The sequence below is a fragment of the Colius striatus genome, chromosome Z (genome assembly GCF_028858725.1).
Source record: "Colius striatus isolate bColStr4 chromosome Z, bColStr4.1.hap1, whole genome shotgun sequence".
NCBI lineage: Eukaryota > Metazoa > Chordata > Aves > Coliiformes > Coliidae > Colius > Colius striatus.
This window is the reverse complement of record NC_084790.1, coordinates 11,613,803-11,631,237: the sequence shown is the minus strand read 5'-3', so window position 1 is coordinate 11,631,237 and position 17,435 is coordinate 11,613,803. Positions and strand designations below refer to the sequence as shown.

The 17,435-nt window shown below is 39.5% G+C and overlaps 1 protein-coding gene and 2 non-coding genes across 3 annotated transcripts; all 3 read left to right on the top strand.

Moving 5' to 3' along the window:
- The first annotated feature begins 245 nt into the window (after nt 1–245).
- Nucleotides 246–2,775, top strand: LOC104562560 (cytochrome c oxidase subunit 7C, mitochondrial). The gene is made up of 3 exons (XM_062018477.1): nt 246–406; nt 1,508–1,653; nt 2,680–2,775. The coding sequence occupies exons 1-2, from the start codon at nt 332–334 to the stop codon at nt 1,622–1,624; spliced, it is 192 nt and encodes a 63-aa protein (XP_061874461.1). The 5' UTR covers nt 246–331; the 3' UTR covers nt 1,625–1,653; nt 2,680–2,775.
- On the top strand, nt 1,030–1,092 carry LOC133628982 (small nucleolar RNA Z39). The gene has a single exon (XR_009820942.1). It is a non-coding gene; the product is annotated as a small nucleolar RNA Z39 (small nucleolar RNA).
- Nucleotides 2,002–2,063, top strand: LOC133628981 (small nucleolar RNA Z39). Its single transcript, XR_009820941.1, has one exon. It is a non-coding gene; the product is annotated as a small nucleolar RNA Z39 (small nucleolar RNA).
- Nucleotides 2,776–17,435: the final 14,660 nt, after the last annotated feature.

Here is a 17,435-nt window from a genome sequence, read left to right as displayed (position 1 = left end):
TTCGCTTCCTCCCGTCACGCCTGAACTCCGCTCACGCCTTTGTACAGCGCTGCCCATGCCCAACCCCCTCAGCGCCGCTCACTCAGCAAAATGGCGGCCGGCCGCGGAGCCCCGCGCGGCCTTCCCGCCTCTGCGCGCTCAACGCCACCAACCGCGGGCCGCGCTGCCGTACCACGTGACTGCGCTGCGTAGCACTACAATCCCCATCATGCCCGGAGACGCCACCGGATCCGCCCCACTTCCGGCTCCGCCTCCTGCTCCCAGAAGGCGTCGGCGGTGCCGAGGGAAGGTCGCGCAGGGCAGAGGGTCGCTGTGCCGCCGCGTCTGAACCATGCTGTCCGCCGCCGTCCGCAGGTTCACCACCTCCGCCGTTCGCAGGGTGCACTATGAGGAAGGACCTGGAAAGGTAACGTGGGAAAGAGGGCCTGGCCTACCGCGTCGTGGCCTGAAGGTCGCGAGAAGAGCCTGCGAGCGGGTTTGGGGAGGGAGCGGCGGCCCGAAGCGGGGGCTGGCGGAGAAGGGCGGTAACGGCTCGCCGCAGGGGAGGGAACTGGCTCGGCGGGATGCGGAAGGGAGAACAGCGTGTCCGGGAAGGACACTGAGCGGTCGGCACTCGGCCTGGGCAGAGGCAGCCTGCAGTAGGCCTGGCGGAGGGGCGAGCGCCGCCACAGTTCCTGGAGGAGGGGCCGGGGGAAAATGGGGAGAGTTTGAGGCCGCAGTGTGGGGCTGCTTTGGACCACTATGAAGGGCGGAGTGAGGCGCAGGCCAATCCACCTTGGGCATGCTCAAGGTGGGATGACTCAGTGACCCGTCACATGAAGTGTTTTGCACTTTATTCAGTCGATTTCACTCGATTTCTAAGGTCTCAGCGACCTGGAGGTCGTTGTGAGGGGCAGAGTAATACCTGCCCTCTTGCCGTTTGCCCGTCTGGTCTTGGATGGGCTTCATGGTATTGTGGTATATACCGCTCTTAAGACTACAACGAAGCAAATTGAGTGATTTGAGTGTTCTGTATTTTGTGTTTCAGTGGTACAAATGATGAGCATTGCAGTATGAGGTGCAACTGTGATACTGTAAACGCTTTCTGATGTACCTTATACTTGATGTGTCTTCCTGAGTTCTACGTCTAAAAACATATTTTACATACCTAATGAACAACAGGAAAATCTTCACAATTAAGGAAATTTAACTGTGAAAATAGATTTCCCAGAGGATCTGTGGAGTCATTGTTTTCAGAGACATTCATACTTGACTGACAAAGTCTTCAGTAAATTTGCCCTGCGTTAGACTGGGAGAGGCAGGTAAAAGCAGGCAAAATGGTGTCCATAGATCACATCTAAGCTGTTATTCTAATTATCATGTTTCTTTTCTTGAGAAGTGAGACCAAATAGTTATTTTGTCAGTTTGATACCATCTGTTAGTCCTCTGAGCATCTCACAATTTTCAAGTCAGTGAGGGAGTAATTATTGTATTGATTGGAAAACTAAAATCCATTTTTCTCTTCTAGAACCTTCCATTTTCTGTGGACAACAAATGGCGGCTGCTTGTAGTGATGTGTGGGTTCTTTGGAAGTGGATTTGTCGCCCCGTTCCTTATAGTCAGACACCAGCTTCTTAAGAAATGAAGAGGACAGGCTGTAATTGTGCTGAATGGGTAACTGATTTTATGAGACTTTGTAGCATAGTGGAGAGTCTGATATCACCTAAAATCACTATTACAGTTTTCAGCATTCTGCAGTACAAGTGTTGTAGAGTTGTGGCCTGCAGATGCATCTAAATTCAAGTAATCAATAGTTTAATTTTGCATCATGGAGCTGCTGCGCTCTCACTGACTTGTAAGCTCTCACTTCCCAAAAGCCATGCTTCTCTGCAGACTACCAAGAAGCTACACTCAGCTGGGCCATCTGACAGAAGAGTGCTGCTGATCTGGACAGTAAAACCATGTCTACCCTCTTCTTTGAGGAAACAAAGTTGTATTTCATGTAATGTGTAGGATTATCTGGCATATATGATGTGAACACAACAGTATGAGAAACTGTGATACTGTAAACGCTTTCTGATGTGCCAGTTAAAACTCAGTGGAAGACAAGTTTTCTTGACTTCAGTTCATGTCACCACCTACATACAATGTTCCTAACAATTTACAGGTTAAAGTCCACTCAAAGTAAGGTCAATAACAAGAGAAACTGTTTTAACTGATGCTTGTTGGTGATCCTGACAAAGCAAGAATCAGTCATAATTCAGATTGTGCAAGCATATCACTTCAGTTTATTTTAATCTGATTCCACTGTGGAAATATGTGGTATTGTCAATTCTGTAATTGAAGAAACAATAAATCTTTTTGAGGAGCTGGAATAACCCAGGTAGTTCTTGGAAGGAAATTGCAGTCCTCACTGAAATCTTGTAATTGAAACAAGTTGAAGTCATCTGTATAATTCCTTTGCCAGTCTGATATTTCTTTACTTCCAAGACTAAGGAGAGAAAAAAATAATCATCAGACTTGCATTGATCTCGAGCTTTTATAACTGTATGACTTCACATAAGTTAAGGCCTCTGCTACAAAAGCATGTGGCAGATGAAGCAAAGCCCATCAAATGTCAACTTGAAGAATGTATTTACACTGTTTCTAGATTCATGGGTAACAGAGTTCTTAAACTTGTTATTTTTTTTTTCCTTGCAGAGTTGAAATCTCCTACCCAGCTGTTTTCGATGGAAAAATGGTAGCTGCAATTATGTACCATGCTGAATGTGTCCAAATAAAATCTTAAATGTGAAAGTCTTGGATTGTGTGTTTTGTGGAGCTCCTGAAGTGCTTTTGACAACTAATGTATACTGAGAACACTTTCAAATTGCAGTATATTGACTGTAAATACTAATTATATTTATGTTTAAAAATAGAAGACTGAAAATTGCATTTCAAAACTGAAGATGGGTTGAGTATTTTTTGAGTGGATGAGTGGGTATGTAAATAGGTTTACAGTGTTGTATGGTCTTCCCACACATTCTTCAGACTACTCACAGGATCATGACCTGGGGTAGACTGCTGCCAGTGAGCCTCAGTAAGTATGCTGTCAGGAGAGTCCATGCTGCAGAGCTTCTGTCTTTGGTATTTGGGATTGATCAGTTGAGAGCATTTTACTTGGCTTTGCTTTCCTGCTTGGCTGTCCTAAAAAGCTGCTATTAGCACATCTCTAGTGTTCTGCATTAGCGATGCTCTGAGCAGGAACATATGTCCATTACCCTGCAGATTTCCTTAAGTGTGTTCAAGTGATGAGGTGGCCTGAAAAACAAGTGCAGCAGCAATAACCACAACTGTGACCAGAAAAAGTATTGGTAATATTCCATAACTTAACAAAACGGATGTTGCTGCAAACCTGTAGCTGTAGGGAAGAAATTAATAGCTTTAGGTTTGTAGCTTTAGTCTTGGTACAGGGTCATCCCCAACATTGGGCCTGTGTAATTAAAGGTAGTCTAAGAGCCATCAAGAATGCTGTCAGAATACTTCTACCACCGTGAACGTGATGGATGCGTAAATAAGTGGCCCTGTTGTCAATGTCAGCAGAAAAACAGCTTCAATTTGTTGCAACCACATTGTCTAAAGACATGGTATGAAAAACAGGCATAGCTCTGTAGAGGTTACTTCTTCCTTGCAAATAACACCATAAAGTGAGAAGTGTTGAGTTGCTTTCTTTCAGTGAGGTTTTCTGGTTTACTTTTTTGTTCCCTAGCACAGCACGTTTAATGCAGCTTGCAACATCTGTAGGTACACAAACTGAATGGTTTCAAAGCAGTTCCGGTTCTGAATGGTATAGTTCATACCTACGTGAGTTGTAGATCAAATCACATTATCAACAGAAGTGTATATAAGAGCAGTAACTTAGTGTTCATAGAAGCTATTCTGCTGAGAGCCACTTTTTTTTTTAGGGGTGGCTTTAAGATGCTGATGGCAAATGTTTGAAGAGCCTGGCCTAGGAACAAAACAGGATAATGCCATCCGTTGCTACAACTTTAAGGCAAAAAGGAAGCTTCCTGTAGCATGATGATTTTCATCAAAGGACCAGCAAAGGCTGTAGGAAAGTGACAAGAGAGCAAGACCCAAGAGGAAAGATTCCAAACTACAGTTGTCTTGTACAGTAAGAGTGCTTTACGGTTGTTACTGAGAGATAATGATACAATACAATTTGTTCATTAGTCTACTTTCTGTCTGCACGGTAATGCCTCTCAACAGACTTAGAGAGCATATCTCTTTCACAGAGCAAACTACTGCAGTGTAGGTGGCAAGGGAACTGCATGCTGAGACAGACAGTCCATAAAAGGTGACAAGTTCTCATTCTAAGTGTTGGGTTTTCTTGGAACAAATTAAGTGTAAAAAAAAAATCCTCCCTTTGTACACAAAAACCAAAATAGGAGCTTTTAGGTGACAAAGTCTCACTTGCCTCCTGTAGCGGTTGAACAATCAAATGTCTCACACAAAGCAAGTCCAAATGGAAGGCTGTTGCAGAATCACCTTTCTCTTACAGATCAGAAATGTAACTGCTATATGCTATATAGCAGAAATACTGCTATATGTGTATTTGTACCTAGTTCACAGCTTTTGTACTTAAATTTTGTGCTTGTTCTACTCTGCCCTGGTAAGGCCACATTTGGAGTACTGTGAGCAGTTCTGGGCTCCCTAGAGAGAACTTCTGGAGAGAGTCCAGTGGAGGACTGAGAGGGTGGTCCGGAGACTGGAGCATCTCTCTGATGAGGAAAGGTTGCAAGACTTGGGGCTGTTTAGCCTGCAGTGGAAGATACCTTATAAATACGTAAAGGATGGATGTCAAGAGATTGGGGCCGATCATTGTTTTTTTCTGTAGTGCTGAGTGACAGGACAAAGGGGCACAAGCTGGAACACAGGAAGAACATGAGAAGCTTGAACATGAAACTACTTTCCTCTGAGGGTGAGGGAGCCCTGGCAGATGCAGCCCAGAGAGTGTGGAGTCTCCTCTTGAGAGTTTAAAAACCTGCCTGGATGTGTTCATGAGCAACCTGATCAAGGTGAACTTACTTTAGCAGAGGATTGGACTGGATGATCTCTAGAGGTCCATTCCAACCCCAACCATTCTGTGATTCTGTGAGATAATTTATTTGATGATTTTCCCCCTTACTCAAAACTCTGTGATGTATTTGGAAAGATGAATCATCTCTGGAGGTCCATCTTGTGGGCTAGGCAAACCAGTTCCTTTAGTCTCCTTAAAATAAGATCTCCTTTCTGTTTCTCATCCCTTTCTCTGTATTTTTTCTGTTTAAAATGTTTTTGAGTATGGGTAGTTAAAGTTCAGTTATTTTTAGATTAAATGTTAGAGACTTTCTCTTCTCATGATGTATTCTAAAACTGTAATGATCTTTTTTTCACAGTGTTGTTACATTGATGGATCATAGTCATTTAAGAGCTGAGAGGTCTTGGAGGCTACAAGTTATAAAAAAGTTTTCAAACTATGACCCTGTTTCCAACCCTGTCTCCAACTTATAAAAATTACTGATGTGAATCACAGTACCCATAACCTTTCATCTCCTGCTGTTTTACTTAATTTCTATTACTGCTACTGTAAGGCATGCTCAGCAGGGATGATCTGAACCTCCGCTGTGCTGATGGTCATCTTCTACCTTCGACTTACCAAATATTCTCACTCTATGTGTGCCAATAAGCGTCATACAAAAACTAAACCACATCAGCCCTGCTTTGGATAAATTAACTGACTAAATGTATCATGTCAGTCGTAAACTGTCATTTGAAAGACCTATGTTCATGGTGTCACATTAATTCTTTCCTTTTAAAAGAAAATTTAGTATAACTTTGTAGCCTTTTTGATCTAAACTGCTCAGTTAATTCTTTCAAGATTTTTTGGAGTAGAGAGTGAGTACACTTGCTGATTTGATCTATGCAGCTCTCCCGTTGTTAGCTTGTATTTTTCATACAACACTCCCACATTGTAGGTTTCAAAATGCATAGCCGTATTCTCCATTCATTGAAAACTCTTATCCTTACATGCTGCCAAAGCTGTAGTTAGTCCCTTCAGAACTGGACTATTACTCTATATGACTTGCTTGGGCAATGTTCTGTAATTTTCAAGCTCTGTTGATTATTGAGTCCCTAAATTTTCTGACTTATGTAATTGGTTCTCTTAGCTTTTCAAAACTTCTGCTTCAGTAATGGAAACACATTACCAGATGTGGTTTGATCTTTCTGTTAATGCAAACAGGGACAGTCTGCATTCGACACAAAGGCATTTTTTACTACCAGATTATCTATAATCTCATCACTGTTTGTGGTGGTTTAAACACCACAGATGCCCACCAATTTGTTCTATCAATCCCTCTCCTAAACTGGACAGGGGAGAGAGAAAAATAATGAGAGTTTCATGAGTCAAGATAAGGGCAGGGAGATCGCTCAGCAATTAGCGTCATGGACAAAACAGACTCAACTTGGAAGGAAATTATTTGATGTACTAATAAGCAATTAGAACAGAGTAGGGAAAACAAGAAGTAAACCTGAATCTTAAAACAACTCCCCCAACCCCTCTTTCTTCCTAGAACTCTCCTTCCTTGCCCTGCAGCAGTGCAGGGGATGGGGGATAAGAGTTACAGTCAGTTCATTACAGATGGACTTTGCCGCTGCTTCTTCTCAGGGGAGACCTCCTCACACTTCCCACTGCTACAGTGTGGGGTCCTTCCTATGGGATATAGTCCTCCATTAACTTCTTCAATATGGTTCTTTTCCATGGGCTACAGTTCTTCATGAACTATTCCAACACGGATCCTTGCGACAAAGGTGTCTTTTCACACTCTTCCCCAACTAGGGTCATCCATGGGGAGAACAGTACTTCTGGAAGTGTCTGCTCCAATGTGGGTCTCCAATGGAATCACAAGTCCTGACAGCAAACAAGCTATCTGGCATGGGCTTCTCTCTCCCCACAGGCTCCCAGGTCTTGCCAGGAACTTGCTCCAAGGTGGGCTTATCATGGAGTCATAGCCTCCTTCAGGCATCCATCCGCTCTGGCATGGGGTCCTCCATAGGCTATGAGTGAAACTCTGCTTCCTGGTGGTCCTCCCTGGGCTGCAGAGGCACAGCTGCCTCACTATAGTCTTCTCCACAGGTCACAATGAAATCTCTCTTTCAGGGTCTAAGCACTCTCTTCCCCCTCCTTCTCCACTGACCTTGGTGTCTGCAGAGATGTTGTTCTCACATCCTCACTCCCTGTTGCCATTCCAGTTTAGCAATTGCTCAACAACTTCTTCCTCTTCTCAAATACATTATTCACAGAGGTGTTACTTCAGTGACTAATTGGCCAGGCCTTGTTCAGGAGCCGATCCATCTTAGAATTGACTGGCATTGGCCCTGTCAGCTACAGGGGAAGCTTCTGGCAGCTCTTTGTTCAAAGGCTGCGCCCCTGTAGCCCCACCACCACGAAAACCTGGCCCAGACAAAACCACTACACTGTTCAATAAAGCAGTTTAAAATTCTTCATTTGGTTGCTTGAGTTGAAGATAATGGTTGTCATTGAGAGGTGTATGGCTCCTATTATTGATATCGGATGCTTGACAGTGTTTCACATTAGAGGCAGAACTCCAGATTTCATTTATTTCTCTGCTGTTACAAGAAGACCAGTGCATATTACACAGCTTTATTCTAGGAGCCATGTCAGAATCTAGAGCACTTTTCCTCTTCAATGAGAGTTGGTTAGTTAGTTATTGCTACTCTCAAAATTATGCTGGTTGTAATGTCTTCTGATTTTCTGTTTCCTATTTAACTCCTCCTACTCTTTCATTTCCTTATTGACTGCTAAATCGGCAGTCAATAAATGGGCATTTGAAATACACATATTACTAACCATGGTCTCTGACAACTCTCAACTCTTTTGTGATATGCCTAGCTCCACAGGGTGGAAAACCTACCCATGGAAGCAAAATGTTAAAACAGACCAAATGGTCTCTGATGGGAAGCCTTATGCTGGTCTCAGGGAGCAATGCTGTGAATAAAATAAGTCCAAACTGAAATACTAACATATGAATTCCAGAGGTGCTGGGCCACAGAGTCTTCTATTTCCTTCACATAAATTGTACCAGCCCAACTCTACAGCCTGAGGAGCCCTACCAAGTCATCTCCAAGCACAAGCTAGCTGACATAGATTAGCTGATTTTGTGATCTATTAAATACCAAGTGTTTGCTCACCTCAAGGGAACCAGTCTCACCAGAAAATGACCTCTAAACACCTTCCTACTACAGATGTTAACATGGAAATACCCAGTCCTGAGTGATTCCAGAGATGGAAGTGTTGCTAATACATATATGTAAGAACAAACTGATATTTGATGGTAATAAGTGGAATCAGGTCAGATTCATAAAAAAGCAGGAGCTGTAGAATTAAATTATTCAAACCATGAGTATGTTCCATAATATATAATAATGAGTAGTCAGTTAAATATTTAGTTGTAAAATAGCCTTTTTGGTTGCCCTTAGGGCAACTTGACTTGGTAGAAGATAAATCAATCATAAAAAAAAAGCCAAACACATAGAAAAATAAAACACACTCAGGCTTAATGTTATAAAGAAAAAGCAACATTTAAGTTGCTTTTCTATCATTAAAATTGTATAAAGGAAACAAGAGGGTGGTTAAAGGATTTCTGGGAAATAACACATCTGTGTTTTTTATTTGCTAGATGCCAATTTTAAGGAAAATCTTTTATGGTCCCTGATATTTTTTTTTTCCCATTTCTCTTGTTATAATTTTCACCTTCACAAATTCTATTTTGGCTCAAACTCAAAGTAGTTTCACTTAGTTTCACACTTGAGCATTTTAATTATATTAGATATTAGTGTTCTTCAAGCATTTTCTCAATTAAATCCAAGCAGACTGGATTTAGATCTACTTATGTTTTAATATTTGGAATATTTCCAGTTTGGGAATCTTTCTGTCTTCCTCTGGAACATTATTTTGTCTCATTTTCTAAACACAGCTGAGCACTCATAAAATCTTTACAAAGTACTCTGAACCTATCAAAGTATTTTGATGGAAAGAGGAAGAGGGAATATATCAGGGGTTAGAATTTTTTAGAAATAATTAATGTTGAATATTTGACACAAATAGGATATCTAAGCAATGCTTCATGTATTTCATCTAAAACATTTTACTATATATCTGAGAGAAGTACAGAGGAAGAAAATTCTTAATCAACCTGAGAGATAAATCAGTGTTGACAACTGTGTGGTGATAGTGGGGCAATTTAAATCCTCATGGAAGTAATGTATCCTGAATGAATTGTCATCATTCTACTAGAAGATGCCATTGTGGCCTGCTGAACAAACATGCCTGCCAGAGTACAATGGCAATTAAAAGGCCAAGGAGGATGTTAATCTTTTCTATAGAGAGGGATGGATATCACAGTGCTATTCCTTGAGCAGAACAATTAAATTTTCCTCTTCTACCCAGAGGTAATAGTTTCATAGATGAAGAGTTTTCAACATGAAGAGGGAGTAAACTATTACAACTCCTTAATTTAAAAAAGAATGAGAGGATAAAGCTATCTTCTCAAAATCATTCACATCTGAAAAATATTATTAGTCCCAATAACAAGGATTTTCTGTTTGCACCTCCAAACTGACTTCTGCAGTGGCTTAAGTGTCTGAAGTGGTTGCTAGTTAGTTTGCTTGTTTTTAGAGGGAAGAGAATGAAGTATCAACTCTGAACTTGTGCTTCACTATGCAATATACTGTCACACAGGAATGAAACTCTATATTGAGTTGGAGAGAGGAATGACAGACTTGGTTTTAGTTTCATTAAATGGGGTAAACATTTTTATTTGATGAAAAACATAATATACTTTCTTCAAATGTCTTTGGAATTTATGTTCAGCAATTAATTTTACAAAGTTTGCTTTTCAGATCCAGTTTCCAGAAAGCAAAGGGCATTAGATTTTATTTTTATTGGAGAACAGATATTCCAGGGTTTGTTCAGTTGTGCTTTGAAGCATCTGGTACTGTCCCATGTTGAAGATAGAATACTGGATTTGATGAACCATACTTCTGAACCATTCTGAGCAACTCTTACATAATAGATTGCATATTAATATAAGAGAATCCTGAGCTATGTTTTTTCTTCCTTTAAATTAAGTCATTGTTTTGAAGTGATATGTTGCCCTATATAATAATTAGAGTACAAGTTGCTTCAAAAAATTACAGTAAAATATTATTGTTAATAATTAAATGGTAGAGTAAATGTGTTTTGTGGGTTGTGGGTTTTTTTCTGACCTGAGTTATTTATTTCTGTTTGAGGTTAACATAAGAACATGAAAGAATTTAGAGATTTGAAAACAAATTGTGTTTGAGAAAGAAAATATGAAAGTAGAGATGTGGTCGTCATGACAACCAAATTAGCAGCAGTTCTTGTTGAACATAAGGAGTAGATGAGAGCTTGGACAGCATTGCACAAGCTAACACATGAATAATACTGAAATTCTTTCAAGATAAAGGTCTTGTATACATTGCATTTAATTACCTTGTCTGATTCCCAGGATCTCAGTGTAGTGTTGCTCGTTGTGAAAGAGAAAAAAAGAAAACAAAGGAGAGGAGAGAAAACTCATTTTGCCACCTCCACATAAAAGACATTGTTCTCTATTTTATGAACAAGAAAATAAAGTTACAGAAAGGTGAAACTCACCAATTAATGACAGAGCTGGGATACAATCTATCTGTCCAGTTCTATAAAAACATTCCTGCCTGTTCTCATCTCATTGGGGTATGTTAAAAAGCCATAAGAACTATGTGTAATCAGTATTATTATGTGTGAAAATATGTACACCTAGGCAAAATAGATTAAGTCTCCGGATTATTTAACTGGAAGTTGATATCAGAGAAACACAATAGCATGTTGATTTACAGCTACAGGTATTATAATTACATCTTCAATTATCACAAAAAGATACAGACAAATTTAAAGAATGCTGTAAGTTTAAGATATATAGTATTGGGAACACAGACTTCGGAATTGCATTTACTGCTTTATGGTAGATCCAGATGAAAAGATAGCAACTGTAAGACCCTCTGTCCAGTTGGCAATTCATGCAATTGATCATTGTTCCAATTAAATAAGACATAAAGATACAACTGCCCCTTCTCTGCTGTATCTGTAGGCTTTATCAGAGGCAGCTGTGCTAATGTCCTGCTCCTGCAAACTGTGAAAGCCAGCCTCTGACCAACTCCCTAGCCAGCTTTTGTTTGTTCTGATTATAACAAGAAGGTAAATGTTAATTGCTGTGTAGGATGATATTCTCAGTAAGTTTGACTTACATTTAAATGAGTTTAAAATAATAGTATTTGCTGGAATTAATGTGATCCATTGTTCCATTTTCTCTTTCTATATTTCATGAATAATATTAAGTTCTTTTCTGTGGTTGTGCCACCTTTTCTATTAGCTATGTAGAGCATGTAGCTCTTTGAAAAATGTCAGTGTATAAATGGTGTTGCTGAAAACCTAACTATGCCAGATCCAGCAACAAAATGTGGAAATGTACCTTGCTGGTGATAAAATGGTGCTGAGAGGAGAATATGGTCTAAGGTTTTGTTTCATTTTTCTAAAATTTTGATTGCACTATGAGCATTCAGAAGTTCTTGGGAGTTCTATCCCAAGTGTAGCAGAAAACAAGGTGTTCTAATTCTGGACTACATGCAGTTTTGTAAAGTCAAGATCAATTACTCTCTGAGGAAGGACAAACATGGTAGCCACTAGCCTGCTGCATCAGTCAGCCGTGTATTTGGCTAAAATGGGCTTTGCAGTTAACCAAAGCTATTACCTATTGCCTGAAAAGGTGGCAGTATAGGCTGTTAGGAGAAAAAAAGTAAACATATCTATACAGACAGGTTATTAATATGAATGAGCAATACTTTTTGAACTCATTCATGAGCCATCCAGGTAATTGAAAGTGAAAGCTAAAGTTGTGGGTCTCTAAAGATCATCCATCTCTTTAAGGCACTGTCTTACCGAGGTTTTTTTCTGACAGCATGAAGCACTGCTGCTTCGGATTTAGGGACAGCTAATTGGAAACTTTTCTGGAAACATGCACACCACTGTGCTCCAAAACTACGCAGGCTGTGCATCAGCTCCCCGCATCTTTGCTCCACCACTGTCACTTTTCTTTCCTGCTTATTTTTCCAGTCCTGCTGATGTCATCTGAATCCAATATTGTAGAAAATTGTTTTCAGCCAAATGGCGGCAGATAAGTTGTTAACTCACTATTATCTGAACCCACTATCAGGAGCTATAAATGCCTCTTTATAGCCTGGTTAGAAGCATTTTAGTGCTAGCTTTACAAAGCTGGGGGGAAAGCAGGCTGGTTTGGGTTTTTTTTCAGAAGGGAGGGAGAAAGATGGCAACCCCTAAATGAGGACTTTCTTGTCATAGCCTGATTTTACAGTACAAAAGGAGAGGCTTTCTGCAAAAAGTATGTAGGTACTGCATCATTTAACCTGCTACGTGCCGTTCAAGCACCTCTGCCCAGTACACAATGCAAAAGGAGAGTACATATACCTGGCAGCTTATCTACAGGACAATTAACTTTCTGAAGGTATGACTTCAAAATTAGTAAAATTTTATTTAATTCTTGTTTTGACACTGCTTTCAAGTTAAAGTAGTCCTATATCACTTCAATTTAAATTTATCTCTGAAATCAATTAATGTAAAAAAACTTGCTAGTTACTCTAAGTCTAAACAAGTCAACAGAAACTTAACTAATAACTCCTTAGATATTTCATTTTTGAAGACATCAATTCAAGTAAATTTTCCAGAGGTTTACTATGTAGGCAACTCTGAGGATGAAATGTGCAAACCACAGAAAACCAAGTAGAGCATCAGCATCAGTACAGTACCAAGCACAAGGATAGCACTCAGATCCTACCATTTCTCTGAGGCATTAGGTGCCTCACTTGTAGCCTTAAGGAATCATTCCCAAGGTAGCGTTCATATCCTAAGACTTTTAGTAGCTCAGTTTTCATTTCACTAAATAAAGATCATAAATTGACAGCCACCCTAATTGTGAGAGAAGGCTTGACTTTCAGAACTTGCTTCTGTGTGTGTTCAAATAGTCATACATAATTAATACTTTTTATTTATTATATCACAAACTCTTCTCTCTTTTCTCCTAGTAAAATGCTCCAAGCATCCATCCTGTGCAAAAGATACTTAAATAATCCTTGAAAAATAGAACAGTTTTGGTGGGCGGTACTGAGAACACACCCTCATCAATGTACCCGAAAATGTGTGGATTAAATCACACTCTCTGGAAGACACCAGAGGTCGCTTGAAACTGAACCCGGGTCTCATGTTCTGCACAAAAGCTCCCCTGGGTGGGAGGTGACCACATACTGTCTCCTTCTCCAGCTAAATTTAGATAACCCTCCAGCAGCCATAAGAACACTCACTAAATCAGGTCGTGCAGGAGACAAAATAACCAGAGGTTCTGCTTCTGAAAAAGACATTATGTCAGCTACATACTCTAAAAATATTTTCTGAAACAATAGGAAAAAGAAAATATGTCATCAGGGACTGAAAACATTAATTTCTTCAGACCTCCTGGCATTTTTCAGGCAAGATTACTAAATGAAGCCTTTGGTTTCCCTCAGAAATCAATGAAAAATGAGTGACCAAATAGAAATAGAAAACGATTCAAGGTAAGTCTATTGACAAAAGAAAAGAAACCCAAGTTTAAACCACCTCACTAAAGATGAAATAGTGGAGGACACTGCTTCATGAGAGATATTAAGCCAAGGTTAAAATGTCTCACATCTGCAACAAATCACATTTCAGAAAAACTGCACACTGAAGGATGTTTGTCCTCCTGCCAGGTGATAAAAACAGATAAAGATTGGGGCCTTGATTTTTCTGGGTATTTCTCACCACTACCTCAGTCTTCATCTGTGTAACTGTCAGCAAGTTTGCACTGGTTGAGGCAGGAGGTCCACAGGCCACTGGATGGATGTTGTTTTTTGGGGTGGTGGGCTGTATTGACAGTGGGAATACAAACTATACCCTGCAACTGCCTGGAGGAAAAAGTACAGGTTCATGGTTTAAGCACTGAAACATGCACTGACCACTCACAGGAATGGGCAAATAGGTTTTGGTAGCTGCATGGCAAGGAACAAAATATTTTTTATTTTCCTTAAGAAATAGAAATCAGAATTCCTATCTGCAATTTAGGTGCTATATTAATTGATACTGAATTAAGCCCTCTGTAATTCTAGGAGGACTTTAAAAATATCAGGAGTGGATATGTTTATTCTGGCTCTTATTTTCTCCAGTGTTTGTGTTTGGTTCTGAACACACAATCTCAAATGATTTAGACAGATGAAGGCAGAGTTCAGGAAGATATACTCATAAACAATTTGAACTGTATATGTAAAAAGCTATGTTGTTGCTTGCCCATAACCCCCAAACATTTTCCCTTTCAGAAATTTGTAATATCTCACTAGCCACTCTGAAAAAAACACAGTTTCTCCATTTCTATCAATAAGCATCCCACAAAACTTCCACACCTGTCCCATTTTGTGTTGAAGATTAACTACCTATTTGGCAATCTCATTCAACTGCTGATACTTTAAGGTTTTCTAGTCTTCTTGTAAAATGCAAAAGTACTACAGAAGGCAATGTAACATCTGGCCTTATAATATCTCTGTTGATCCTGCAGGATATAACTAACTGCTCTCCCTTTTTTTATCACAATTTCTGCAGGTTGCATGTCCTACTTAGCTTTTTGTCTTAAAAAGGTAGTAAATTTAGAAAGCATTCCAAACCACAAAAAGAGCCAAAGCTCTGTGAAATTGTCTTGCCGTCATGCAAGTGTGGTTTTAAGCTAGTAATGATCATGCTGCTAATGTCACATAAAGCAGATATTTAGAGTATAAGCAGTTAAGTGACTTTGGAAAGTTCAAGTTTTTCTTATTGAGTTCTTATTTTTCTTATTTTTTTTTAGTAGAGAAGTCCTATCAAAAAGTGCTGCAGTTTTGTTTTGCCAAAAAAGATAAAAAGTAACTGGATATATTCAAAGTCTAGCTAATTTAGAAATTCATCTAAATTTTGAATGGACTGTAAAGCTTTTGCTAAAGCAGTAAAAAACCCCCAAATTATGTGAAAAATCATATTAGCACTTTGTACACCATTTTACTTCATAGACTCATAGAATGGTTTAGATTAGAAGGTATCTTACGGACCATCTAGTCCAACCTCCCTGCCATGGACAGGGATACCTTTCACTTGACTAGATTGCTCCAAGCCCCATCCAGCCTGACCTTCAACACTTACAGGGATGGGGCAGCCACAGCCTCTCTGAGCAACCTGTGCCAGTGCCTCACCACCCTCAGACGGAAGAACTTCTGCCTTACATCTAACCTAGATCTCCCTTGTTTCAGTCTGAAGCCTTTATCGCTTATCCTATCACCATCATAGAATCATAGAATGGTAGGGTTGAAAGGGACCTTTAGAGATCATCTAGTTCAACCCCCCTGCAGTAACAAGTCAACCTAGATAAGGTCACATAGGAATACTACATGCTCTTGTGAAAAGTCCATGTCCATCTTTCTTTTAGGTTCATTTTAGAAACTAGAAGCCTGCCCTAAGAATGTTGCAATAGAGCTTATTTATCCGTGTTTGAGGTATCTTTTCCTAGTTATTGATTTTCTTGATTTTTTATGTATTTGTGTGGTGGTATACAGGTAGTTAGAATTTATGTAAGTGTCTAAATGCTTAGAATTGCTCTTTGTTACACTGAAAAATAATATTTGTTGCTGGGGAATGAATATGCACAGAATGAAGAAATTAAAACTATTCATAAAACTTTCCCATTACATTTCTCCCTATTCTCTTGTACTTAGTCATAAAATCTAACTTTCCTAAAACCTTATTCTTTGCACTGAATGATTACTTACATAGTACTGCAGTATCTGAATGAATATTGTCTAGTTCTTCATTTCTTTCAATTTAAGTGGTTTCATATAAAAGTCCAAAGGACTGCAATCATTCAAATACTTCATTTTCTCAACAGGCAACATTTTTACATTGCTGTTTTGCTGTAATAAGTATTATAAGCAGATGAAAATTCAAATACATGCTCAAAGGTTTTGCAAAAAATTAGATGTTCTGGACAACTCCAAGGAAAAGGGAAAGAATTCCCAGTAAAACATCCAGCAGACACTACCCATCCATTGAAAGAGAATCAAAAGAGCAGAATACTTCTTTTGGTGAGGCTCATAAAATTCAAGAGCATCTACATTAGATGCCCTCTCACATAGTTTTGCACAAGTTCTTGATTTCTCTGTAATGTCTGTAAAGAATTTGTTAAATGTCTCAGGCTTCCTTGAAATATTGCTAGTGTCTAAAACATCACGTCAGAAATAAATGACCTTTGCACAGAGAAAACAATTGTTGCTATGTTTTTCTAAATGCTCATAAACTGACGAGAGACTTATTGTACAAAGCCCCCCCAATATATACACACCATCAGATAACTTCACGTTCTCTGATGAATACACAAAGTTGTAATTGTTTGCGCATTCCTGCAAATGTCAACAAAATCAAATACCTGTCATGCCAGATAAGGAAACGTGACTCCTTTAATACACTTAGCACTCAGCCTTGAAAAGGTCACTCACATTTTAACAAGCAGTTCATAGTTTACTGGCTTCTAGTAAATGACCATGTAGTGACAATAAAGCTATGACTGTATTTAGTTACCCTTCAAACAACATATTTGATTAAGATAACACATCATATTTAGCACAATCTGTTTAACGTTGCTTTTGAGTACACTCTAACCAGTTCAATTATGACCAACAACATAAAATCATTTTTACCAAAATAATGCTCATAACCCCCAGTCCCATCCCATCAAAACAAGTAGAGCAAGCCAGAGTGCTCACCCTAACAGCCACCAATTTAAAACAAACATACAAAGGCAGCATTTGCTCTTCTGCCATCTTCAGTTGCAATAAACAAAATCCGTACACAGTTCAATTGTGGATTGAAGCCATCAGCAACAAGCAGGTATTGCTCAGCTGCCAAGAGCACAAGGACTAAACAACCTTTTGATTATGTTTTGGCTTGCTGCATCAGATTCCTTGATCGAATCCTGAATCCTGTCAGAAATTACTCACAGCAAGTGCTGCTTGTTACCATCACTGACCTACATGAAAAGGCTGTTAGGATATCCCAGGAATATCTCATTTTGCACAGTTATTTAGCAGAAAACTGATCTTTTGAAACTGTCCTCAATATACCTTTTTATTCTCCTATTGGCCTGTACCCAAAACAATTGCTAATTTCAATGACAAGGAAATTTAGGGGTGAATATGGACATAGACACCAGATGGTGCTGAAGCATGGGCACAACCCCTTGGTCATTCAGTCAATTTTT

What these genes read in the sequence shown, in the direction of transcription:
- LOC104562560 (XM_062018477.1), top strand. Translation starts at nt 332, where the DNA reads ATGCTGTCCGCCGCCGTCCGCAGGTTCACCACCTCCGCCGTTCGCAGG. An exon ending in ATGAGGAAGGACCTGGAAAG is followed by an intron (nt 407 to 1,507) that starts GTAACGTGGGAA and finishes TTTCTCTTCTAG; the next exon opens with AACCTTCCATTTTCTGTGGA.